This window comes from Dendroctonus ponderosae, unplaced genomic scaffold, assembly GCF_020466585.1.
Source record: "Dendroctonus ponderosae isolate FM_Combo_2020 unplaced genomic scaffold, Dpon_F_20191213v2 Dpon_F_20191213_7, whole genome shotgun sequence".
Taxonomy (NCBI): domain Eukaryota; kingdom Metazoa; phylum Arthropoda; class Insecta; order Coleoptera; family Curculionidae; genus Dendroctonus; species Dendroctonus ponderosae.
Genome location: NW_026018916.1, coordinates 8,153,896 through 8,181,475, shown reverse-complemented (window position 1 = coordinate 8,181,475; position 27,580 = coordinate 8,153,896). Strand labels below are relative to the sequence as shown.

Genomic DNA, 27,580 nt, shown 5'->3' with positions numbered 1-27,580 from the left:
GAAGAAGCATAGCTCCAAAACGCGCTTTTGAAAACAAAAAAAAATTGTCAAAACACAGTGGAATGTTAGGCTAGTGCCGAAACGAATTTTCATACGGTAAAAAAAAACAATTAATAACAGGCACGGGCCAAATGAAAAGAGTTGTTGGGATTCCAACTTTAATAAAAAATAAAATTTAAACACAGAAACACTGGTAATGGGGATGCATATTGGGGTTGAGAATCAGCCGCCTAAAATTGTGATGTCACACGGTGGCAAACAAGGTCGCCAATAGCAGCTTACCATTTTTAGAATGTGACAAAAATTAATTCTTAACTGTTCAATAGATATTTACAATTGTAAAGAAGAAATAAACCTATTATTACACATAATATGACCATATTTAGAACAAAGAAACGAATTCCAAACAACATTATGCATTCTGCATCTATATCGATCTGTACATTTGTGTCAACTGTCAGATTTAATGGTCTTCTGCATTTTACCTAATTTTTCTCAATTTTTTTCCAAAATATATATTAACGGACCCACTATGAATTTAAAGACAACTACGAACTGTTTTATTAAAGTGTCTAGACTGCAACATTTAACCAATTTCCCGTGAACATGCTTTAAATATCATTTTATTATTAATTAAAGTGTTCCCAAACATGACTTCTACAACGAAAAGTGGTAAGCTATCACAAGGTAAGTCAATATTTTTCTGTTCAAACATTTATTTTTACTGTTACTTTTTTATACTATTAACTAGTGTTGTCATTTAACAAATTGCATTCATATTTTTGTAATAATTCCTTTAATTCAACAAAAGTTTGCGATTAAATTGAGGAAATGGTGAATGTGGGGCAAACATTTTTTTATTTATTTTGGGAAAACTCAATGACCTCTTGGCACTTATTTTCGTTTACCTGCTAAATGATGTTATGTTTTACAGACGAAACTTAAATACACTGGCAAACCCGTCATACTTTGAGCCGTTATTAGTATAGTTTCAAATGTTTGCCTACATTTAAATGTTATCGCATTCAAATTGTTTATTGACTTAATGCTTTGTACCGGACTTCTTACTTTTTGCAGCAACAGTGTCATCTAAATTACAAAGTTATACTATATTGTTACAGAAATTTGTCGATAAGTCTTTTTTATAGGAATGTTGGTGGAGCTAAATTTCTGTAAAAAAATTGTATTTTCACTGTTTGACTGCTTGAACTATGTATTTCCAGAATATTTTATATTCATCATCTGCTATCAGAAAAAAATATTTTTTGCTGCAACTAACTGTGCTTTTATAACTACAGTTAATGTGTTCGTCATCACAAACAAGAATGTTTTGTACGAAACTTGAGCTGCTGATTTTTTTTGCGAAAATAAAAATGTGCTTAATAAAAACTCCTTTCATTTTAAATCAAGAAATTTTCCTTTATTTTTGTTGCTGTGGCGTACCATTGTTGCGTAGAAGATTGTAAAAGAAAACGCTCTATCTCCGCTAATAAGAAAAATAGCGAATGGTGCGCACTTAATTTGGCACACCCTCTATGCGTTCAATTCAATCTATAATGTTCGCGGTGGTGATAAAATTGATGCAGAAACACGTAGGAGAACAATTTTGTCTGTAATAAATACACGTTGTTTTCCTGATACTTGGGAGAAAATTGTGCTTAATTTCCTGAGTATAAACTCCCTTTCGAATATTCGTTTCATCCCACGCTTGACAAAGAACGATTACGAAATGAACTGTCTGTTATCCATTCAGGAAACAAGTGCAGGACTTTAAATGGAGCACTACCAGTTCTAAAATGCATAATAATAAGAGGTCCATTGAAAGAGATTTAAAAATATTTGATGTTGTGATTTAAAAATATGTGATGATAACAACGCACATTACGATAACGTTTCTCAACTATAAATCGTACCATAAGGTTTCTAAAAAATTCAATGACCGAGAATCGTTTCACTTCCTCATCCTCGCAATGGAAAATTTTAATGACAAAGTGATTACATAATTAGCGAACAGAAAAACAGTTGAGGCACTTATTTAAAAAATATATGTACGTATTTTGGCGTAAGGTTGTCTATAAAAATCATTACGAACCAATATTGATTTCCAAAATAACAAAAGTTGTCAAGTAAAGAAGTTATGGCAATTGTCACGTAGGAAACCACCTGCATATGACGCTCTTGATTAAAAGCTGCAATCATTAAAACAAAACAAGTTTTTCCACTTCGAGTTATTACAGTAAACGAAATTCGTAACTTTTGCAAAAATCTATCATCAAATTGTTTCAGCAATTTTTGGGGCACATTTCTTTTGATCACTTAAAACATCTTGACATCTTTACGAGCGTCTCATATAATATATTATATTTACATGAATAAAACATTTATAGAGGCCTAAAGTATGATATGCTGGAATTAACTTAAAAATTAAGGGAAATAAGAGCGTGTATTTTACCATTGTTTAGCCTTTTCGGTAACAGCTTTGTTACTGCTCGCTGGTAGAAAAAAACATTGTTTAATGCGCAAATTTAGATAGTACAGTAGAACCTTTTATTTATAGCTTTATCGGTGTATCTACTGATAAATATGTTATTTTATTATCCTTGCTGGCTTGGAACGATTCAAAGTTCTCCAAATTCTCCAAGTGAATTTTAACAATTAAAGTGCAATGGCTTTAGTACTAAATAGGACGATTTTTCCAGAAAGGAGTGGGATATCTGGTGGTTTGAGTTTTATTCAATGGGTTGGTATGTACATTTTACATTGATTTATTCGCATTTGAATCATCATACCATACATAATCGCTCATTTCTGTGTCATCAGGCTGATACTTCAATGGGAATTTTATGGTTTATTCGACAATTTGCCTTTAAATGCACTATTTAGTAAATATCAGCAAATTCATACATTTGGTCAAAGTTTCTCCAAACTTTACAGCTCGAAGTTTTTGTACTCTACACAATTGGGTTTATAGTGTATTTTGACCTCTTCACTGGAATAAAGTATCACTTCAATATTTTAATTCAAATCTAATCAAACACTTGAGTAAGAGAATACAAAATTTCAACAAAAGTAAACGTTTGCACGACTGCACGGTTGCACTTCGGTACACCGCTCCAATGAAATTTGCGTCAAAACTGAAAAGTTTGTAAATTGCTTTATGCTATTTTGCGCATACTCAAATAGGCGAAAGATGAACAATAAAATTCGATTTTTTTAAGCATAAGTACATATTTCGATCCTGATTATCGCTTCAAATTTGTTTAAAATTAATGCAATTTTGAAATAATTAAATGTTTTGATTATGTTATTACCTACTCTGTTATTCAAAGTGTTTTCTTCTCTGCGTCCTGTGAATATGCGCTTATTATAAATATACAAGTTGTCCCAGAATATGTAGGTATGCTTTCAGAAACATATACAGGGTGCCAAATTAAATGTGTGCCTGTAAGAAAGTCTACAGGCCAAGACACCGACAAAAATTATTTTTAGAAAATAACATTTTTTAGTTTAAGCTTCATACCGTCTATAAACAGTTTTCGGGTGTCTTTAACATATAGGGCGATAAAAATATAACTTCTATGTGCACAAGCTAGTTGATTCGCCAGGCTCAAACAGAAAAAGTTGATTCAAAGACCCTGTTTTAATCAGTTTAACTGGTATCGATAATATTAAAAAATTATCAAATTATACCTGGTAGGTAGGTACCAGGCACCTACCTACCAAAATATTATTATATATTAATTTTAATATGTGCAATCTGGTCTGCCCTTGGCGAACACAAACTGTAGGTACCTATAATATGATGGACAATTTTTTTAATATGCAGAGAATCCATTTAATGACTATTATGTCCTGATTTTACAGAGTTTTTGCTTGTTTGCTGAATTTTTTAAATCGTAACTACTTTCGTTGCATTCTGGTAATCAATTTAAAATTGTCAATGTTGCAATTCTCTACCCACGAGTATGTTTTATTTTAAACTTACAATAAAATCAAAACTGGACAGATTCCAATTTTTCAAAATGTAAAAATAAGATGATTACTGACAGTTTTCCAGACACTGTCCGTGTTTATGTTTTATTATTTGTCTCCCAAAATGCTCAGTTCTTTTTAGTTGACGTGTGAAATACATTAGTTAGTAATCGGTAAACTACGAAAAATGTGCATATACATGTGTGATTAGTGGGTTCATTTGTTCAAAGTATATTAATAATATTTGATTGTGCGCGTTATTCGTTTGCGTGATTGACTTGTTGACGATCGTTTTTGACCACAACGCCTATTCAACATTTTTAAACAACTAACTACAGTATTTAATAAAAGTTCTTTAACAGTTGTAACACATGTTTATGTAATTTCCGTGTGGCTGTTTTGATGTATAATCCAGATCTTATTTTAAGATCATTTGCTAACGTTATTTGAAACGCGCAAGAAAAAATAATCGCGCTAAGTATTAGAAGAACTATACTTACACAATAATTAGTTGCTTAGTGTTTTTTACCACAACTGTGCGCGCCAAATAACAAATACTATAGAGCGGGATATAATGTATTACAGTGACTATGTTTTTGAGCCAAGTTCCAGAAGACGAAAGTACCGAGTGATTCAGAAAGACAGACTTAAAAAGCATTGGACTATCTTATTATCGGTATCTGCTCTAGATGATGTCACCGGTAGGTAGACTGCTTTCCACTTTCACATCCAGAGATTTAATTATCTTTATTCAAAAATGCTTGAAACAAGTTCTGGTAATAATAACGTGTTCCTTCTTCGAACTCTTAAGTTTCTTGCATATTGCATCAATTAAATAATCCAAAAGTTAAGTTCTGAAAAAATTATTTGCGTTGCAGACAGTAATTAGTACGTTAAGTGCACTTGTTGCAAAAGTGCTTTACTTTCGCATGTCATTATTTTCAATATTATCCTTTCGATTTTCATCTTGCCTTTGAAAGCAGCATTATTTCTTATAGCCTGTGCGCTACAAGGGTACTTACATTTTCGAAATTTTCTAGTCATGAAGTACCACGAATTAATTAATTACTCTCACAAATTATCTTTATTAATTTTACAATAACCATTAAATTTTATCGACCAAAAATGTAGGAATTTGGTGTAAAGTTCATTGGAACTTTCACTGAGATGATTCAGCGGCCACATTATCATAGCCAAGTCCCAGCAAAGGATTTCCATCTGAAATTTTAGCGTATGCAAATCATAAATTAACCAGTTATACAGAGTGTTGGTTAATAATTCTGAGTTGGTTGCCGATTGAATAATTACCAAAAAATAACAGAACTTTCACAATACCTTTTTTAAATTTTAGCCCGGGAGGGTGTAAAAGGTTTTAAAAAAAATTTTATCTACGAATTGGAAAAGTATTTTGGTTTAAGTTAAGCAACATAATTCAAAATAAGGAAATTTAGATTAAGAGACTCGTTTAAAGATAATCAAAATATGTATTGAAAAAAAAATGTCTTGATTAATGTTCCTTTATCCACAAAAAAGTATTGGAGATCCCTAAAAGAATGTAAAAAAAAATAAAGAGCGCAACAGGGATACTTTGCTGCTGGATCGATTCCGAGTTTAAAGGAAAATAGTTACATAACTTTTTGCCTGCAAGTAATTTTATTATAAACATACGAAGTTCGGAAATACAATAAAATATTAACACATTTTTAGTGTCCGCTTGTGGAAAGGGAAATTATCTGTCGTCTTCACTGACATTATTTTGCATTCACTTGCAATGGGTGCAACCGGTGCAATATAAAGGTTGTGAGTAAAATAAACAGTAAATTTCGTAGAAAAATAAATACAATTTTGAATTTCTACTTCTAAAGTTTTCCTGTGCGAATTTTGCTTTTTAAGTTACAGGGTGTTACTTATCATTTGTTTTAAGTTTTTTTTATCCTACCCTAAATTGACTTATATGTTAACGTAATTAAATATTAATGACAATCATCCTGAATATGGAAAGAATTATATTCTCATATTGGAATTAGATTCCAGTTTGGATTGCGTGATGTAAAACAAAATTTTCTAGAGCAGACATGATTTGTTTATATTTAATAAGAGCGCATACTAAGCTTTCGATTAATATTTAGTTTTTATAATTCTCTTGTAAATAAAGCTCTGCTATCAAGTAAATATGCATTAAAATAAGTTAGCAATCGTAATCTTTAGAAGTAAAGCTCTTTTAGTCGTCGAAAATATACCAAACATATTACGGACGAATACACGATGCTTTTTCAATTGATAACATTTATTAGAATATATTTTTTTAAATACTGTAACCGTAAGAATTAAGTTACCAGAAGAGCTATTCTGAAAGAGCCAAGGCCTATAATTTTGGGTAATGAATCGACAGTTGATAGATTTGCCATATTTTGCCAACACCCTGTATAAAAATTACTTTTCAATTAATACTTCAATTTACCTTTCCTTTTATTCCTTTTACTTTTATACTCATCGCTCGAAGTTAAGCCAGTTCCCGTAAGAGGATTCCTATAAGAACTAGAAGGTCGATTCTCATCGTTGTAATTTTCCTTGGTTATTCTGCTTCCTGTTGGTGGGGAAGTTTTTTCAGATGGAGGGACTTCATTTCTAATGCATTTGTTAGAGTTATACAGCGAAAACAAATTGAAAAAATTACATGCTTTTGGAAATCATGACCGGTCGGTTGTTGCTTGCGAAATACTCTTCTTAATGGTGATCCGTTTACCGAGAAAATTGATGTTTGCAGTGTGGTGGAAAAATCCTTCAAAGAGAATATGTCGCTTTGGTTTCTAATCACTTTTTCCCTATAAAGAACATGGAACCTTAAATTTCTGTGAATTAATATCATAGAAAATTACCCTGGATCTGGGCAACAGGGTACGGAATCAGAGGACTTCTTCACACCTTCGTTGACTAGATTTATATTTGACTTTTCTATTTCACTTGTTTTTTCTTTAACTGAATGTGTATCGTTAGTGTGTGCTTGATTTCTGTTTTGATCGCCTGGAGTTTCATCAGCTACTTTTTCGGAAGGTTTGTTTGCTTCAATTTTTTCAAGACTCTTTTCCGATTTTTTTTCCACAATAGCTTCGGTTGTAGGTACACATATTTTTTCGGGTGGTACATCAATTTTTTCTATCTTTATTATCTTCTCTTCTGCCAAATCGTTTCCAGACATGGAAAGTGTCTTTAAAGAAAAACCGATCAGGTCTATTCAAAAGCCGTCTGATTTTCTAAATTATTAAGTTACTAATTGGATAAAGTGTTAGATTTGAGCTATTTGACCGCCTTCGTGCTTCCGAACAGAATGGTTTAAGCTTCGCAAATCCGTATATGACTTCATAACTTTCAAAGTAAAGCGATGATAAGCGGCGAGACAAATGGTCAATTAAAGTGATCTATATTTAGCATCTTGGTTTTTACGATGATGTTTTACACCGACACTGATATTTTCTTATTATGTGAATGCCTTATCAAAGATTTTTCAAAAACATGATTATGATAAATGTTTGAAAATATGTATGTTCATCTCATATTGATGTTATTTGTGTTATGCTGTCTGATTTATTTAAATATTTTGCTCATTGAGGTATGGAAAATTTATTTTTATTTTGTTGCTTTTTATATGTGCAATTAGGATAATATATATGTGGGGTCTAGAAATTTGGAACTACTCTTGGGTTGTTTATAGCATACTAAGCTGAAGTACTTACCGCCATTTCGATGGTTTTGACCTAAACTACTAATAAATTCACACTTTCTAAATTTCCTTTAGAAAAAACTCTAAATAAATAGCTTTTATCTTGACAAAAAAATTGCATGTCAGGATGACTTTCTGGTTTTGATAACAATCGCCATAGGTAACTCCAATTTTTTCACATATTTATATCTGTATAGGTATAAGTTTTTTTCGCGGCATTTGAGGAGCTTTTAGACGGTTTCATCAAACGCGGTTATTGTCTGATCTTGGAATTTCTCGATGCCTCTTTATCCCAATGATCCAAGCGATTCAATTTCGATGTTTCTACAGAAATGCAACTTCTTGTGTATTTTTATCACGTGCTAAGATGCGGAGGCAAGTGAATGATCAGATAAAGCGTCTAGAGAAACAGGACGGTATTCGAAATTATTTTGATTTTTATATTTATTAAATGTAGTTCCGTTTCATCGCGCTTCTTTCTGGATTAAGATTCAATTTTATTGCGCACCTTTTACCAGCTGCCTTCTTTTTATCTGTCTTGGTCAAAGTATTTAGAAAAATAATAATTGCACTGTAATTGCAATTACGGTACTGTTCACTGACTTAAGCATACTCGTAGCCAGAGTCCACACTCGACAATCTTTTTGCTAAGGACCTGCTTTTAGTTATTTAGTAGATTTGGTACTCCGCAATAGTACGGGTACTGGGTACCCAACCGCACGTTCGCTAAACACATGTTTTTACTTTCATTTGAAAACGAGATATAAATACTTTTTTCAACTGTGATCTTTAGTGCTTATTTGTCATTTAAAATGAATCAAAGGCGTCTGATCCTAAATTGGTGACAATGGAATTTTGCTACTGACTCCCTGTTTAATTGTGTGGTGTATAGTGCTACTTTTAAACGTCGCGATTGTTTGGTTTGTGACTATATCAAAGGTTCCATGGGAATACCTACGTTTACCACCAGTTTTTATTTATAGGTGGGTGCTTTTGGTCTAAGTGTCTAACAGATGTATGCAACAACTAAAAGAATGTTCAAACTGTTATTATTGTTAAATGTTTAACATTTCAAAAATGTTTCAAGCTCCATAATTGGTAATTAAAGGCTGGTAAATTTGCTCAACACAAAATGTTCCACTATTAGCAATTAATCATTTGCTATGGGTGTTGTCCTTGTGTCGCATTTAATGGTCGTGGAACATTTCTGAAACATCAAAACCTTTTTTAAGTATTCACCAGACGTATGTACTTTCTTACTAACTAAATAATTAATTTATGAAAATTGACATACAGTAAAATAATTTAAATAGGTACATTTGAATAGTTTTTAAATAAAAAGTCACTAGTAGGTATATTTTGTATATATGAACTTCAAAAATTGTAGTATTGACCAAACTGTTGAAAAGCTGAAGACTGTTGCCGAAGTTGAGTACCAAAGTTTTGGAAAATTTATTTCTGATTCATGATTTGTGAATTTTTTCATTCCAGTTTGCATTTTTCTTCTGAGGTTTCGCAATTATTCCATCCAAGTAACTTTTAAAGGTGTAAATCAAATTACATGGATTCTTGCCAAACAGTAGATTGCTGAGGGTTTTTAAAATAATTTGAACAATTACAAGCTTAAACTCTACATACACAGATTAAAGATAATACCTACTAATTTATCAAATAAGCGATTTTTTAAATACAGTTTTGTTTCATATATTTAGAACGAAAAAATAAAAATACTTTCATCCAAAGTATTTATTTGCATTTAAATAATAATCCTGGATAATGTACAATATATATAATACCTACATTGATAGTGTATTAGATAATATATTTTATTTAAATTTTGCTTTTTAGTAGGTATGTGCAATTTAATTTAGGAATATAATTTTTATTTGTCATAAAAGTGCACAGGCGTATTTGAATGGAGACTACCAAAATATGTAAAAATATAATATTTAATTGCCGCAACGTAAGCCTGTAAGATAACATTTTCTAAATGACTAATAATTGTTTAATGTCTCATAAAGCTAAATTGTATTAATATCAATTGCTGCAATATTTTTTTGTTGTGCATACAGTTTGCTTTCAATTTACATCAGAAATATTTCCTCCATTCATTCATTTCATTAAATTAACGTTACATTTAATACTTATAATATTTTCTGTTGGATCGTAGGTGTCCAAATCTGATGGCAACGCCTTAGCAAGAATTATTTCATGTTCACGATACGTCTTATCCGACTTATTAATAGATACATAAATGACAGTAAACTTTTCCAAATCAAACCGCAATTCACATCAAGAATTGGCTTACGCTCTCACGCTATTAAGTCAATGTAGTTGCATAGTAATTGTTAAAAATACATTTACCAACACCAGCCTTGACCATCTAAAATGATTCAATAATAATTGCGGCATTTTTGAAAAAATGTTTCTATAATTAAAGATTAGTGGTTTAGAAAATTAAATTTACACAAACAAATTCGTTGAAAATAGAATTTATCACAGCTTTGTTTATTATAATAGAGTGGGAATCTTATTCAAGGATTTTTTTGCTGTAAACTGTATACTGATTACTGTTTTTGATGATGACAAAAATTGTTTATTATGAATATTGCTTATTTATTTTTTGATATCCTTAATAATATTTTTTTTGATATCCTTAATGGTATTGCATAACCTCAAGCTCTGTTTTTACGAAAAAATATTGAATTGTGAAAATCAATAACTTTTAACAAGAACAATAAAAAAATATGAAACTAGTGCGGATATCCCAGTAATGGCCATACTATTTTCATAATGGTTCACTAGTTGACCCACCAATAGTGAACGCCACTTATAGCAGCATAAAACAACGTGAAGGTCGGATAAAACTTTATTTACAGTTTTTGTTTAATATTATTATATTATATTTTTTCTTTAACGTTTTCAAATTTCATTAATATTTCTGGTCTTGACACATCGCCGAGAATTTGATTGAACCGATTTTTTTTTTTTTCTGTAGCAAGTTTTTTTAGCTTCACGTAACTGGTTTCTTACTTGTTTCTCTTGTTCCTTTTTATTTTTTAGTTCCTCTTTTTTCTGCAGCAATTCAATCATTTGAGGTGAAGTTACAACCACGAGTATTTTATCTTTTACTTTTCGTTTTTTAGGGTCCTTGTCAGCTATTGGCCAGGTTAAAAATTTTTTAAAGGGTGTTGGTATATAAATATCAGATTGTGTTATTCCAGTTGAGGTGGAGGCTTGGTGGCGTTTGAGAAGCGTAGTATTTGGAATGAGGAGACTCTACATTTTGATGAATTTGCTTTCTTACATGTTGTTATTCGGATCTAACTCGTGTCATTGTATTACATTGTTTTTACAGAATTAATGCCTGAATCGAGCACATTACGTAATTTTCACGTCATATATTCAGTAGTAGTAGACTGCGAATAATAAAGCAGAAGCTCCACAGTAAAACAACATTTTTGAGGAAGATTTATCTAATTTTTATCTGCTCGAATGACATTTTACATCTGAATAAATCTTTCAAAGATCCCTTAACAACGAAACAGAGAAAAATTTTCAATATGTATTCATTTTATTAAAAGTGTTTTACGTCGGTGGTGGTTTGAAACGTGCAGCAATCTTTTGTTGACTTCGAATGCATCGGCACTCTTTGCATGAGCTTCTCTGTTTTTTTTTCTTTGGTGAATTTGTGTGTGTTGTGCTGCAATTAGAAGTAAATAGATTTCAGTTGAAGTGAAAATGTTTAATTTTAATCCCGCATTTTGTTCGTCAGATTCTAATTGGAAGGGATTTGAAACAATAATGCCTTCTGTAGGTCGAGTGGAATAAAGTCGTACCACTTTCAGTAGAAATATTCGAGATAAAGATATTTAGACCGTTACAAGCTGAATTGTTGATTGCAACGCAACAAGCAAAGCTAATTGCTGAAGAAAATTACTTTGCTGGCTACTAATTATTCGAAAAGTGAAATCTGTTATTGAATATTTTCACGTGCAACGCTTTTCAGTATTAAAATCGTATGGGGAACAAGTAACAACTTTCAATAACAATAAAGCGTCAAACATAGTCAAGAGTATGTGCCAATAAAACATGCTAATGGTCGAATAATTAGTTTACCACAATACAAATAACAATCCATGTCGGTTAATTCGCAATTTAACAATTGTTAAACGACGCACATTTGATGAGCGCCTTTATAAGGACATGCAAATTATTTACAACACACGATAGGCACACCAAATTTGTTGGTGTTTCCTGTGCCAGTGACCATATTGCAAACTAGTCGCCAAATTTGATTACATCATGTTTATTTTGTGCTTAAATCAGCTTGGATAAAAGATAATCGCTAAAGCTGCATTTAAGAAATGGCAATATACCTGATCTGATAAGAAGCTAGGAAATATTTTTTTACTGAGGAATTTATTATTCAGTTTTGGCAACTTTGGCTATTTTGAGAACTGTACAAAACAATAATACCAGTTTTATTTGGTTGGGTCAACATCTAAGCAACCAATTCGTTTTTGCTCGTGTAGGCCTGTAATTGGAAAATATTAGTTAAGCGCTTTTAAACCTGCTGCCATCAGTGTCTTTCAAAAACATGTCAGAAACAAGAAAAGCAAAGAAGTCACAACTACATTTGCAGGAGAAATATATTTTCAGGCGCAACTGAGCGCAACCATCCGATATTAATTACATACTTGTATGTACTGATGATATCTTTGATATTGTTAGAAAAAGTAGTACCTATTCATATTTTTGAGAAACTCCACTTCCAATTGAAGAAAATGAATCCCTGATGGTAAATTTCAGGATTGCACGTATATGTTTTATGAAGAATAATTCTTTTCTTTAAAAGTAATAATAAAGTTACAATGGAAGAAAGTGAAATAGATGTACAGTACAGTATTTTCGAAATGTTTTGTCTTGCGAATTTATATGATTAAGAAAGGTGAGTTATAATTAATACAACTAACAAACGAAACCATAGACAAAAAAAGGAAAAGTCAGATCTGAAGAGTTACCGGAAGTAACTGAGGAAGAAGTAGTGGAAGCTCTGAAGAACATGAAACGCAACAAAGCACGCGGAGAGGATGATATTACAAACTAATAAAACTGATAATTGATTGATAAATGAATGCCTCCAACAAGGTAAAATCCCGGATACCTGGAAGAATGCTAAAGTTATACTTCTTCATAAAAAGGGTGATGGGACTCAACTGAAGAACAGGCGGGTTTTAGAAAGGATTACTCAACTGCGAATCACTTGCTTACCATGAAGCTCTTGATTGAGAAGTGCAATGAATACAGGTTCCACTGAAAAGAGGAGTTAGACAGGGCGATACTCTATCACCCAAACCGTTCACACTCTGGAGGGCGTATTTAGAAAACTGGATTTAGATTTAGATTTAGAAACTGGAATGGTTAATACTTGAGCCACCTACGTTATGCAGATGACATAATCATAATGGCAGAAGATCCTATAGAACTGGAGAACATGTTAAATAAACTAAATGAAGAGTCCCTAAAGATTGGACCGAGAATCAACATCAGTAAAACGAAAGTAATGCTTATGGGGGAAGTCATAATGCAAGTGGGAAACCAGAAATTGGAGAGAGTGGAGGAATACATATATCTGGGTCAAAAAATTGTGTTTGGAAGAGAAAATCAAACAGTGGAGATAGAAAGAAGAATACAGCAATCCTGGGCGGCGTTTGGGAAACTGAGTTATATACTCAAAAACAGAAAAATAACGTTAAATAACAAGAGAAAAGTATATGATAATGTGCTGCGGAGCGGAGAATTGGACAATGACATCAAATAATCTGAATAAGATCAATTTCTTGCACGTAGAATTAGGCGAACGCCTTGTATAGTATCAGTCAATTTAAATCAGTTGTATTATTATCAATATGTATATGCCTAAACAAACGATTGTTCGTAATTTCTTGAAAGTCTTCTATGCAGAATGCATAACCAAGAATAAAAGGCGATGGATAAATAAATGAAAACCAATTTAAACTGAAATAAAAAAAGTTTTATTAATAACAGCGATAACTGTGCAGTAAGCAATAATTATAAATGCTGATGGTTCATATTAATGCCTACTTTATATACTACTATCTATTGCAATTGATTTATTACTTATAATCTTTTATATTGTACAGTATTAAGTTTTACCCGCATTTTCAAGTTCCATGTCTAGTTATGTATTTTAAAGTTCAAGATATGCTGCGTAAGTGCACATGCTTCTGAATAAAGTTGGGAAGTCGATTGATTAGCAAATTTGTGGTTGTTCCAGAGACTGAGACCTCTCCTCAAACCCAAAATTCCTCGCCTCTTGCGGGACCCGGACCTGGAGGCCACAAGCCTTCATTCAAGAGTAACAAATTAGCGCGCAGAGCTCGTTCGTTTAAAGACGATTTTCTAGGTAAAAATCGTTGTTCGCTATTAAAACAAAATAAAAAAATACCGAAATAAACAAGTAAAATATGTTATCATTTCTCTCAATTGTAACTTCGTTTCAGGTAAAATTTCACAAATGCGAAGTCCCGGTTCATCGGGGACCTTAACTTCAAGGGCCCAAAGTCCCAAAAATATGGTCCCGAAAAGGTCACCTATTGCGGCCCAGAAATATTCGGAAGGAAAGGGGCCTATTCAAGATCTGGAAGGATGGAAGAAGCAGACTGAGATAGCATTGAAGCATTTAAGGTAGTGGCTATAGTTTTTTGTTTGAAGCTAAGATGAGGTTTGATTTTCGATTTTTTTGTTCACCATTTTTCTTTAGCTTTAACTATGAATATTTTTTGACATTGGCTGGTTGGGCGAAGTTGTAAATCTGTAATTTATCGGTTTTTTTTTGCGAGCGCATCTAGTTGCCTTATCAGCTGAGACAGTTCAAGCGAAATAAAACTGAAGTTGATTTTTTCACAGGGACGTAGTAGCAAAGAACAAATTAGAAATGTTGCCGGGAAATGGCACAATAATTCTGGATACGATTTGGTCAATAAATTTGTCAATAAAATCTTCAATAAACATCGATAAGAGCAGTAGTATAACTTCAGCCACGCATCGAGTTTATCAAGCTGTAGCAAGGTAAGAGTGCTACTGTAGATGATATTGGAGCTATGACGTGATGGGAATATTTGTAGTAAAACTATATCAATTTTTTGCAGACTGATTAAGTTGTGTGATGACGCTCTTTTGGATGATCAAAGCTCAGAGTTGAAGAAAGAAAACGTGAACGAAATCGTAGCACAAACGGAAGATGCAGTTAAGGTAATTGTTCACATTTCACTTCAACTTTAGTTTCTAGTGAGTAATTATTAAATAAAATACCAATGTTATGTAGTTCCAAAGAAAAAGTTCAGTAAGTTATCGTACACGTATATTTAACTTTTTGATAAACCTGTTGCCACATCAACCATTTTACTTCGCTTATTGCAGATAATCTAACATACCTTTTGTATTATTCAGACTTTAATCGAGTTGGCACAAGAAAAAATCAACCAGCAGCAGACTTCGTATAAAACTACTCCTAGATCATCATTTAGTAACTGTAATTTAGATGGCCAGTCACAACGTAATTCATTACCAGGTAAAATACCTTCATTCATTCACTTGTTCTGTGTTGATAGTTGGTGTATTTTATAGACATACCGTTAACTCCAAGAGAAAGAGAAATATTAGCACAAACTTCCAATTTACCCATCAGAGCCAGCCATAGTACTGAAAGTATTTTACTCGATGCAGAAAGTCCCCCTCCAAAGCCTCCTTTGCCTGTTCAGTGAGTATTTAACCATTTTCTTACTGTTATTTTTTCAAATTAATTGAACCAATGGTAGATTTTTTGGAATAAGAAATCGCGATGATGTCGTTAACTGCGTAACTCCACCACCTTTGCCACCGAAACGAAAACATCATCTACATCATCTAGCAGATGACTGTCACAGTGCCGATTGTTCACCGATCTGTAGTAGTTTAGAAAGGTATGCTTTAAGATTTAAAAAGCATTGAATTTTATAAGGATTCGTTGATGAATGTTATGTAATTTGCCATTACACATAATTTAGAGTGTCGCTTAGATCAAAATCCCCAGAAGACTCAATTTCATTGCTTTCGGAAGGGACCGGCAGTATTGATTCGATGTTGAATCATTCGTCGAAGGAAGAAGACGAAATTAAGGTTCTCATGGATTCCGATCAAGATCTCATCTTGGACAATCACAACTCGGATATTTTTGGAATAGGTAAGAAAATTGCCTGGTCTGCGACTCAAGTATAAACATTTGATTTCTATGTTGCAATGTGAATTACTTTCGCTAAAGCTTAAGTAAATCGATGGAATTTTTAATGGAAAACTTGATTTGTTTCATTGATTTCAGGTCCTAACTCGTGGGAAGACTCGTCGAGTTCCGGGATATCCAACAACCATCTTGATCTTCATGCTTCAGTTAATGATTACCATCGTTTATCCAATACTGACTCGGGAATAGTATCTTTCCGGTCGTCTAGTTATTCGAAACGAAGTTCCCAACAGAGTTCTGTCAGGTAAGTTTAGGTTTATATTCTTGCCAAATTATTGAAAAAAATTATCAAATTTATGGTGATTTTACTGGACGTATTTCGCAAAACTGATCAGTACTTATATACTTCTTTAGTGCTCAGTTTTGCACATCACGCCCATCCAATGAAAACCTCCTGGACAGCCCATCGACAGTCATCAAAAGTTTCTCCCAAAAATCGTCTAGTTCCAGTTCCACATTAGTGGTGTCCAACAGTTCGCATTCCATTGTATCAAGACAGGGGTTTGAATTAGTCGGAAATGAAACTCCGCCAGCGATTCCGCAGAAAACTAAAAAAAAGACTGAACCCAGACAGCCAAGTCCCTACGATAATGTGCCAGACTTTGACCATTTAATGGGTAAGATTTTATTTCGGAGTAGACCTGCCTTCCTTTTGCTACTTTTTGGATTGTTTGATCAGTTAACAGAATTATTAGAGCATATTAACAAAACGTTTTCATTTAACTTTCGTTTACAAAACTATAATTTTGTTAGGAGAAAACGTACAAGCTGAAGTCTTAGTTAGTTGTCATCAGCACCAATCACACCAGCAAAGAAGTATTATATCAAGCAATTCCAGTATGAATTCCGGTTGTGATGATGTGGATAGTGTAAAGCCTCCACCGCTACCACCCAAGAAGAAGCATAGTAAGTAGATCAGTAAAGTACTAGTTAAGAAAATTATTTTAGTGTTAAAAGTTCCGCTGAAGCGTAATTTTTTCTATTTCGCTTTCAATTTGCCAAGTTTATTACCAAGAGGATTAAACATTTCTAAGATTCTAAATTTCTAAAGTTCTATATACTTTTTATTATTTCTTTTACCTTCTTAATCTTTTTATAATACGTGCTTAAATATTTTGTAATCCATCAATTTCATGTTGTGCTAGGTAATTCTGGGCTGACGTTTTTTTCTATTCAATATTCACTCAACTTTTTTTTCCAACATGAGTCCACTCTAAAACATATAGCCGATAAAAATCTGTTAATTATCTCGTGTTGATAAAGTCACGCATCTTACATATTCAGGGACAGTTAAATCATTGTTTACTCTAACATTATTGTAGTTTAATTTGCGCTATTTTGTCCCACTATAGTGTTCCAGTCGGTGGCTTACAGTGGTGAGTGACTAAGTCCAGCCAGTTTTATGTTCTAACAATTTTTCTGAAGCTTTTATGTGTTTGTTACTGCGCCAGTGTTATTCCCTGTAGTGCCCAAATTTGTGAAACCAGAACACTTATTTTCTAGTTTCACAGCACACTGTATTATCGTTACCCAAAGTTTGTGATATAATTGACTAGTACTATTTGTTTGTAATAATGAACAAATACCTAGAACTAGTTAATTTATGAATATTGTATCTAAAACGTGTTTTACATGTTCGTTTGAATTTAAAAAAAAAGATGCATTTGAAATGTTGCCTTGTATCTGTTATCGGAAACGAAAAATTTGACAAATGTACATTATTATTACCTAATACAAGTAAAAACTGTGGTAATATTGCCTGTGTATACTTTCCCAACTAAACTAATTAACAGTGAACTAAATACGTGTTAAAGCTTAAAGGTTCTGTAGACGCTTAACTTAGTTGTCCTAAAACCCGCGCTTTTTATTAAACTGGTCTGTAGAGAGGCTGCATGATTCTAAAACTATAAAATCCCGTTTCTTCTTTTGACTTTGTAGGTTGGGGCATGTACGAACGCATGGACTTTAAAGGGATTTCTTTGTTTGTTTTAAAATTCTTAGGTAAATATTTTATATCACATAAATGTGTCGCCGGTTTCGTGCTTACCTTACATGTTTACTTCACATTGTACTCCGTTTATTAGAGTATCAGTGTTGGTTTAATGTACATATTACGATTGTGTTTTGTACTTCACTTCAAATCAGTTTCAGTTCAATTTTTTTAATGTTATAAAATATTGTATTCAATCAAGTGCAATTCAATAATCAAGCAATTTTAGTATTGTTTTAAATTTTAAATTAGTTATAAACCGATTTATTTTTTCGAAGTATGTGTTGTTTCACTCAGTGTCTTCAAATCTGGTAGTGGTTGATAAAACGTGATGTGTAATTATTACGATTAACAGTGAGGAATTCAATGCATGCTGCGCTTATTAATGAAAATATGCATGTATGCGTTTTTTGTAATAAATGTTTTCGACGAGAAAAAGTCTTCATTGAAAGATAGTTTTATATTTTTGGGTTGTTAATAAGTAACATTTTTGTTGGTTACAATTTACTTATATCTACTACATTTAAAGTAATTAAAAATTGTTGTCCAATTTAACTTTATAACTTGATATAAGAGGTATTGCAGCCTGATTTAATGCAATCCTAAGCCCTGATTTCACTTGGTGGATTTAACAAAGTTTTACTGGAATTTACATAATGCATGAAGTAACCGTCAATGACCATGTTTTGTTTGTTGTAGAAAATATACATAGTTGGTGGAATATGAATCGGCTCTTTTAAAAATGCATGTATATAACTAAACATAAAAGGGCAATTATCAATGTGTTTATTGACATTTATGAATTTTTTGCCGTTACCGACACCTCAGAAATAACGTCTTGCGAGGCTCGCAAATTTTGTCGTTTTAGCTATTTAATGCTTCTAGTCTTCTAATTGTTCAAGCACAGACAATTGATGTACAACTGGACATATTTAGGAAGTACTGTACTTTTTACATATTTACTATATGAATTATTCAGCATTTAACAAGTAGAGAAGGATTTATCGGAATTACTTTTATCGATTCAATGTCTGATAATTCTCAGATTCATATATTTATTATTTGCCTGTTGCGTCTTAGTCTAACCGCAATTCGTTGATATCTTTAGTAATGGCCTACATGGAGATGTTTGGAAACTGTTCACATACAAATGATGCGGAGTTTATGCGCCACTCAGTTCATATGGTGCAGTCTCAATGGGGTACTCCTTCAATAACAAGCCTATCGTCCGCGCAGTCCTGCTCATTTAGCCATGCAACGATTCAGAGCTCGAGCAGAAACGCACAGACGCAGGCACTGAGTTTGCCACATTCCAACGCCGAAAGGTTGATAAAGACGATGCCAGCTAATTTTGAAAGAACTAATTTAATTTGTTGGATTTTAGAGGCCCCTCTCCTTTACATTCTCCAAATGCCACGCTATCGTCATCATCCAGTAACAGTTCGGTGATTCCGCCCGCTTTGCCACCCAAACAAAAAACTCGAAAAACATCGTCAAAATCCCCGCCTCCAACCCCAACTTTAGTCACTTTTCTACCCGAACCCAAACGTACGATGTCTCCTTCTCCGAACCAAATGAAAAGTTTGCCGGATTTGTTAGAACATACAACCAACAAAAGTATTGGCGAAAAAGAGGAAACACCAGAAGTAAGAAATTTGCTTAATTTAACCAGTTAATTAAAATACAATTATGTAATTTCTTCACACATTAACAGTTACAATTTAAAACCATCCTAAACATTAAAATCAACGGATTTTACTGAGTTGTGATTATTTGGGTTTTAAATGTAAAATTTAAACACAGTTTTCGCTTTCATACTTTCAAGTAGTCGCATTATAGTTTTGATTCTGTTACTGTTTTATACGCACTCTTGAATTACGCAAAAAAGTAACTTGCAGACGTTCTTTTGCTTTATTTGTATTTTCTAAGTATTTGCCAATTATTAACAATTATTTCAGATTAGTATAAATGAAGCAGATTTAATGGAAAAGCTCAACGTAGATAAGTATATCATTATGAAAAAATCAGAAGAAGATGGTCCAGAGTTGAGAGGAGGAACTATAGATGCGCTGATAATTCAAGCAATAAAAGCCTCAAAACCTGGAGGTAAGTTCATTGATTTATTTCATTTTGCAAACATCCTTCAAATTGTCTCTACATTCGCTCATCACATCGTGCAGTTTTAGTCATTAATAAAAAGATAAACTAAGCTTTCTTATGACATTTTACACATATTTTTCCTATCCTCGGTCAGTTGGTATTTGGGATCTGTTTAGAAAAATCACGGGTGCGATTTTAAATTAAAAACTCCACTGTATTAAAATATATACATTTTATTTGTTGAATTCAATTGAGAAAAGTTATTGTTCTTGTTTTATTATTACTTATTTGCGGCTTGCGGATTCTTTATAAAAAATGTATGCAATTGCTGAAGGTTGAAACTGACAAGCATCCTGAATATTGTAAGTGAATGAAGGAACAAGGAAATAAAAAAAAAGAAAGTCAGAGAAGACTTGAAAATTAATATATTTTTTATTGTAAATACTTATTCAAAGTTATAAAGAAAAAAGTTTTAAAAAAATTGGAATTTCGTTGGCAACGGATGTTTATATTAAATCAGTTAAAAGAGTTCTTGAAGTAGATCATTCAAATCTTCTTGCTTAATCCCTTAAAAATGTCGCCGAATAAAATATCGTCTTAGAACGAACTCCTAATTATAAATCTATATATGGCGCAGTTGGTAGGATACTTGCCTTCCATAGATGCTGCTATATCAATCAGCTTTTTTTGTACGCAATGTAAGTACGCAATGTATGTACGCAATTGTAAGCAATAGATGTGTTGATCTCAATCAGAATTATTTAATTCTTGGGGTGTAGCAATTATATTGTCATACCTTTTTACGAACTTGTTTAGACTATTTACGTCTTCTTCGTAAGATTTGAAGTTTTCTAATTTGCTTCTGAGAAAATCGCCACTTTATTTACTTTAATTGATATTTCGTTTATCTCTTGAAATAAATCTTCGATTTTCTTCTTTCGCAAAAAATTGAAAAAACTGTTAAATGTTCCAAATTCCTTATTCATAGGATCTAAGATTCTCGATTTCCCGTCGGAGCTTCTTGTGGTCTAGCGACTCAATCACGACTTGCTCCCCAAAGAACAAAACTTGATTTACCCCGCACGATTTCACTGATCTCGTTATGTCCGTGTTTTCACTGATCGGTTCAGAATTGATTGATTACGCCGCGCCAATCCAATCCTACCGACTGCGCTTATTTGTTACTTTTTACACGTTATTTGCAATCTAAAACGTTCGTTAAAATATCTATTGTCGAAATGTTTTCCTATTTCCAAATTTTAGATTTACTGTTAAGACTTTAGAAATGTTACAGTTTATTAAACGTTTTTAATGTTAGATGTTTTTCGTTTGCTAAGTAAGTTTGTCGAATGATTTGATAGAACTTTTTTGAAATAAAGTCGATGTCTCTTAGTTCTCTTACTTACTTCTTTCTCTAAATTATCAATTTTATCAGCCAATTTTATACTTGCTCTTTTATATACAGATCAGATTAGTACATCAATGTTTTGAAAGTATATGCAACACAACACAACGTACATTGACAAAACCTCAATAAAACTAAGCATTTTGTATTATTCTGATTTGTGACATTATTGTTATGTTGTATGCAGAGGAAAAGGAACAGGGTATGTAATTAATTTTTGCATTTCTTCTCTTCTAATTTCCCTGTTAGATGATTAGACTTTTCTTTAGGTCTATTTCTCCTTTTTGTTCATCTGTCTTTTCATTTCTTAGGTTTTTATTAACCAGCTGTTTGAGGATGTAGCCAATAATTTATTATTTTAAAAATATATATTTTATTGTGCAGTATACGGAGGACGATTTCTCAAACCTCACAATTTCAGAGCTTCTATTCAAATGTATTTGGTATTTATACGTACATCCTCAGTCAGCTGCTGGAAATCTCCAGAAAGATCGGAATGCTAAGTTATTTTCTTCTATTTTAATCTGTCCATTTTTTATGTGCACCACATATTTCTTATGTTAGCAACATGATATTTCTCGTTGGACACAAGAACCGTGCCCTGAAATGCTTAATACTATTCATGGAAGACTGAAAATTTTGCTGGTTTAACTGAGTTTACTAAGTTTACAAATTAGAAAAATAAAGTCGAACTTTGTACATCGAACTTGGCTTCTAATTTATTGGCATCTTCTAATACATTAATATAAATTAAATTATATTTAAATTTTAAATAATGAAAATAAATTCGCGCGTCAATATTTTCCAATTTTTAATGAAAATATTTTTTTTAAATTGTCTTATAATCTAAATATCTGCTTTCTTATAGGTTTCACTTATCAAGAAGCATTTCTAACTACCTACCGTACGTTCATCAGTCCATTTGACTTGATAACTAAATTAATTAGAAGATACAACCACTTTTACTACCAGCAAGATAAGAAGCCACGGTCGCGAGAGGCGTTTGCTCTGATTGTCCGAGGGGTTAGCGATCTTACGTAAGTACAGTTTTGATCGATTATTTCAGTTCCAACTTGGATTTGCTAACGTTCTGAATAAATCAATCATATATCGTTGGGATTTGTATTTAGTATTGTATTGAAATATAGGAGTTTGGACTTGGACGAGGCACTGACGACTAAGTTGATGAATTTTGTACAACATTTAATATCATGCGGGGAGTTGATCTTAGCTAAAGCGCTAAGGGTGAAATTACTAGAGCGACATAAAGCTGTTCAAATGGTTATACGGTATGTACCGACAAGTTTTTCAGAAAAATAATTTATGCATTGATCGTTTGCGTTTTTAGATATACCAATATCATAACTAGTTTAACGCTAAGTGCTAGAAATGCAACTTTGATGGATTTTAAATCGGAACAAATAGCCGAACAAATGACACTACTAGATGCCGAATTGTTTATGAAAATAGAAATACCTGAAGTTTTGATTTGGGCTCAGGAACAGAACGAGGAAAGGAGTCCGAATTTAACCAGATTTACTGAACATTTTAATAAGATGTCCTTCTGGTATGCTATTGGTCAGCTAGCGTTTAATTACCAATAAATCAATGCGGTTGTTGTAGGGCGAGAACGCGAATTCTGACTTCTGAAACCAAAGAAATCCGTGAGAAGTACTTCATGAAGTTCATCAAGATCATGAAGCATCTAAGGAAAATTAATAACTTTAATTCGTATTTAGCGCTTTTGAGTGCACTGGATTCGGCACCTGTTCAACGTCTCGAATGGCAAAAACATGTACAGGAAGGGATGAATGAATACTGTGCGCTAATCGACAGTAGTTCAAGCTTCCGCGCTTACAGGAATGCTTTGGCCGAGACTCAACCACCTTGTATACCGTACATGTAAGTATAAATCGGTTACAGAAAATATTTGATGTATGTTGAATGGGTTTTAATTTTGATTTTAAGGAATTGTTTTGTTTTGGACAGCTACACATTGTATTGTTTATTTTCAGAGGTTTGGTTCTACAGGATCTCACCTTTGTACATATAGGAAATCCGAACTTATTACCAAACGGCATGATAAATTTTTCAAAGAGATGGCAGCAGTTTAATATTGTTGAGAACATGAAGAAATTCAAAAACGAGTAAGTATAATGTCTTTTTTGTATTAAATTCAGGTGTTTCTAAGTCACTGGTTTCTTTAGAACATACACCTTTAAAAAGAGCGAAAAAATCATCCAGTTTTTCCAAAACTTTGACGATTGTATTGGAGAGGACGCGATGTGGAAATTGTCGGAGAAAATCAAACCGAGGGGCGGAAAGAAAACGCACTGAGTTGAAAATCTCAAAAAATCTTTGCCGATTGGCAGAGATTTGCTTTTGTTACCAATTTGGGCATTGACTGTGACGCTTGGGTCAGTTGATTACACTTTCGAAGTTCTTTGAGTTTGGACTTGCATGCGACTGAAAATGACAATTTTCCACAAAAAAAGGGCGGACATTCGATGTGTTTTTGTGGATTAAGATTACCAAGAAACTGAAATTGTATAGTTTTTGGCTATATTTTCTGTATAAAAACATCACAAACGTCAGTGCAGTGCCATATTACCAAGAAAATCGCATTGGGCATCTGAAGCAATGTAATAATCGATTTTGTGCAATTATTATTGTAGTTTAGCTAGGCAAAATTAACACATTACTTATCATAAGAACCTCTCTTCTTCTTTCAAAGGTTAGTTCATCTGCGAAAATGGACCAATCGTTGAAACCAATAGTACTAATCAGGTGAATCTGATAAGGTTATAAATTTCACACTACTTTTTGTAGCTATTTGATTAGTTTCTCAAGGACAGAGTAATTAATATAAAATTCTATTATAGAATGTGCAAAAGCAAAGACTATAAATTTCATCGAATTATCGGTTCCCAGTTTTACGATCGACAAACATATTTGTCTTTACAATATTATCGTTTTTTGGCGTCTGTGTAACAAGACTGATATACTTGGTGTTTACTATTAGCAAGTGTACTATAAAACTATTCACATTTAACCCTTTATCTAAGGGTTATTATTAAGTTCTCAATACGATAGTAATGAAGAAAAGACGCGGTTAAGAAAAAAAAATTATTCTAGTTTTTATACGAAATTTCGAAAAGCTTTTCAACTAGTGTTTTAAAAACTTATTTTACAAAAATTAGCCAAACTCTCATTTATGAATGAATCGGCTATAATTAGCTAGCTAAGCAAAGAGGCTATAATTAGAATTTTTTGGTTCATTAAAAAAATTGTTTTTATATGACTCGTCATTCTTTGCGCGCCTACTATTACGATTATACTTGTCTCTTTCAATAATCTTTACCTAATGTTAGTTGACATCTCTGTATTGTTTTGAAACAAATCAATTTTTTGAGCAAGTAGCAAAGGCAAACATAAATATTTTGTGTTATTTGTCAATATTCAGCTGTGGCTTGTAACATTTGCTGTTGGTCTGTAAGAATAACACTGCCACAAAAATTAAATTTGTTACTAGAATTTTAAAAATTATCAGGTGCATACAATTATTGAATTTTATCCATATTTGGAGTTTGGAATACGTAAATTTGTATATAATGAATGGCCTTAAGACGTACCTTTTTACTACTTAAAAAATGCTTGAACAGATCTAGATTGCTTAAAGTTTTGCAGCAATATCAATTTGAAATATAATGGATAATTGAAAAATTGATTTGGTTGATTCAAAACGAAAGTTTCAGTATTATGAAACAATTTTGGAACTTTTCGAGCTGCAAGCTTGGAAGAATTGCTAGTCATGCAGAATTACGAAACAACTTAATGATATTATTCCTGTGTGAATTTAAGGTAAGAAAATTGTATTTAATTTTGAGATAATTTACATTAAAGTCTAAATTATAAGTCATATAGAAGGCGTATCTTTTTAAATCTCTTTTATCAATTAAATTTGTACATACCTGATTCGTGTAGTGTGTCATAAATTTTCACATTCACTTCAATGACGGCAAAGGTCGAGCAAGTAAATTTTTAACAATATATGAAACACTAGACGAATAAAAAATGTCTAGGATACATAATTTTAGTAAATCCAATCTATACAAATAGTCTAGCAAAATTAAATGTGTAGATTATAAGACATTAGAATAACTAAATTCTTTATAGAGTGGCCAAATATTTTTTTGTGATTGTTGAAATTGTTACTTAGATTTTAATTCAAATACAGGTTTAGTTTATCTAAAATAACACCGCCGATGAATTTGTCAAAAATATTTACAATTTCCTATCAAATTATGTATTAGTGCTTCATTTCTTTAGTTCGTGTTGGACTTTACTGCAGAACGAAAAAATTACGTTGACTTGCAAAATTTATGTGTAAGATGTATTAATAAAGGATCCGGCTGAATAATACACTCTTATCATCTGTTTAACAGCAGTGAATGGAAATGACATACTTTTATTGCTATTGCACTTTTGCATGGCATGGATGTAAAAACGCCGATTATTTACACATCCTTACTGATACATCCTAACGTTACTGAACTAATTAATTATAATACTGAAATAAAGTTAACTATTCTAGAGGCCTAACTAAATTTTAAGTGCCACGTGCTACTAGTGTAAAAAGTCCTCAAAGTCATGATATGTACTAGCTTGCTCTTATGATGTAAATTAATGCGATTAAGAATAGATTTGCACCTCCATCCATTTTTAGAAGTAGGACTAAACCGACCATTACACATCTTAGTTTAATAGGGACAGTTTTCTATTTCTCTCGTCTGTATCTCTCGTCAATATTAATGTGCTCCTATTAATATTTTTAAACAATTTTTTTTGCATCCCAATTGGAAAACTAAAGTGAAGGTAGCAGGTGTGGGACAACCATGAAAACGTCACTATTCAATTATCTGCCGACGTTTCGACCTTTATTGGGGTCTTCTTCTTAGACAGCACGTTCACACATAATTTGAGCCTTGAAGAAGACCATAATGAAGGTCAAAACATCGGCAGATAATTGAATAGTGACGTTTTCATCATAGTCCCACACCTGCTACCTTCGCTTTAATTAATATTTTTCTAAGTATGGAGTCTAGATGATTAGTGAGTGCAGGAAAGAAGACTATTTCAATTAAAAAAATGCTTTTATTACTTTTTACGTCTCCCCTTCTCATTCTAATATCTTGCAGATTTTCTGGTTATGTAAAAATCAGTCGTATAGTCAAGTCAAGATAGTTTTATGGAAAATGTACTAATTTGCTCATTTTAAGCGATGTCGAATTAACGGATCTTTCTTGTCTTTTAATTTCGGCTGTTTTATTATATTAATGTTAATAATATTATTATTATTAACATTATAGCTTTTCTTGCATCAATTTCGGTAATAATGTCATTTGTTTATCGTTTCTTAAGGAAAACGTTGCATTTCTGGATGAGAATAGTACGATAACTTTCATGTGCCATATTATTTTTTATATAGTTCAGACGCTGATACCTAATGAGAGAAAAATGACGTGAATGTACTAGGAACGTGCTTTTATTTATCTTTAGAAAATTGCTTTACTTTTTAATCAAATAATTCTGAAAATGGAAGCTAAGAAGAAACCCATCTCTGCTGTTCTATGTTGTAAATGTGATTAACGATTGAAAGATGTGGTGTAAGAATTTTCAAAGATATGTTACTTTGTAAGCGTTATCAATAATTGTGTCTTAATTAAACTGTATCGAATTTATACACATTACATGTTTATTGTCAGTTACATTTTTAGATTCCATTCTGGTTTAAATTCAATTTTATTTGTAGATTTTCATGTAATAAAAATTTCACATCATTTCTCATTACAAATGTATATTCACTTGTAAGTTGTATATAAAGTATTTATATTTAGTAATTTATTTCTGGTAGTATTTATCGATTAAACACCCCTATTTGGTACACATATTAAGTGTGTATTTTTATTATTCTACCAAAGCCCTTTATTTCATATACTTTTAGTGGCCGTTATTGTACATATTATCACATCGTATTATTAAATTTATGTTGTAGCAGAATAAAATACATTCGAAATACCAACGAAA

General features: G+C 32.3%; 2 protein-coding genes across 10 annotated transcripts; one reads left to right on the top strand and one right to left on the bottom strand.

Moving 5' to 3' along the window:
• Positions 1-433: 433 nt before the first annotated feature.
• On the top strand, positions 434-27,580 carry LOC109546149 (guanine nucleotide-releasing factor 2). Of its 9 annotated transcripts, none has more exons than XM_019916986.2 (23): positions 434-687; positions 13,995-14,123; positions 14,221-14,404; positions 14,627-14,788; positions 14,869-14,971; positions 15,170-15,290; positions 15,347-15,479; positions 15,538-15,681; positions 15,766-15,941; positions 16,077-16,242; positions 16,353-16,615; positions 16,752-16,904; positions 17,351-17,374; positions 17,937-17,999; positions 19,097-19,313; positions 19,373-19,634; positions 19,947-20,094; positions 22,362-22,530; positions 22,642-22,782; positions 22,842-23,060; positions 23,117-23,395; positions 23,509-23,640; positions 23,701-27,580. In XM_019916986.2, the coding sequence occupies exons 1-23, from the start codon at positions 651-653 to the stop codon at positions 23,828-23,830; spliced, it is 3,555 nt and encodes a 1,184-aa protein (XP_019772545.2). In that variant the 5' UTR covers positions 434-650; the 3' UTR covers positions 23,831-27,580. The 9 variants fall into 9 exon arrangements, with proteins under 9 accessions (XP_019772545.2, XP_019772542.2, XP_048524263.1 ...); XM_019916983.2 differs by lacking the exon at positions 434-687 and adding an exon at positions 2,614-2,744; XM_019916981.2 differs by lacking the exon at positions 434-687 and adding an exon at positions 4,060-4,673.
• On the bottom strand, positions 5,038-7,844 carry LOC109546157. Its single transcript, XM_019916996.2, has 5 exons — positions 7,707-7,844; positions 6,852-7,180; positions 6,654-6,797; positions 6,434-6,600; positions 5,038-5,190 (listed from the first exon to the last, which is right to left on the bottom strand). Exons 1-5 carry the CDS (start codon positions 7,710-7,712, stop codon positions 5,132-5,134), a joined length of 705 nt encoding a protein of 234 aa, XP_019772555.1. The 5' UTR covers positions 7,713-7,844; the 3' UTR covers positions 5,038-5,131.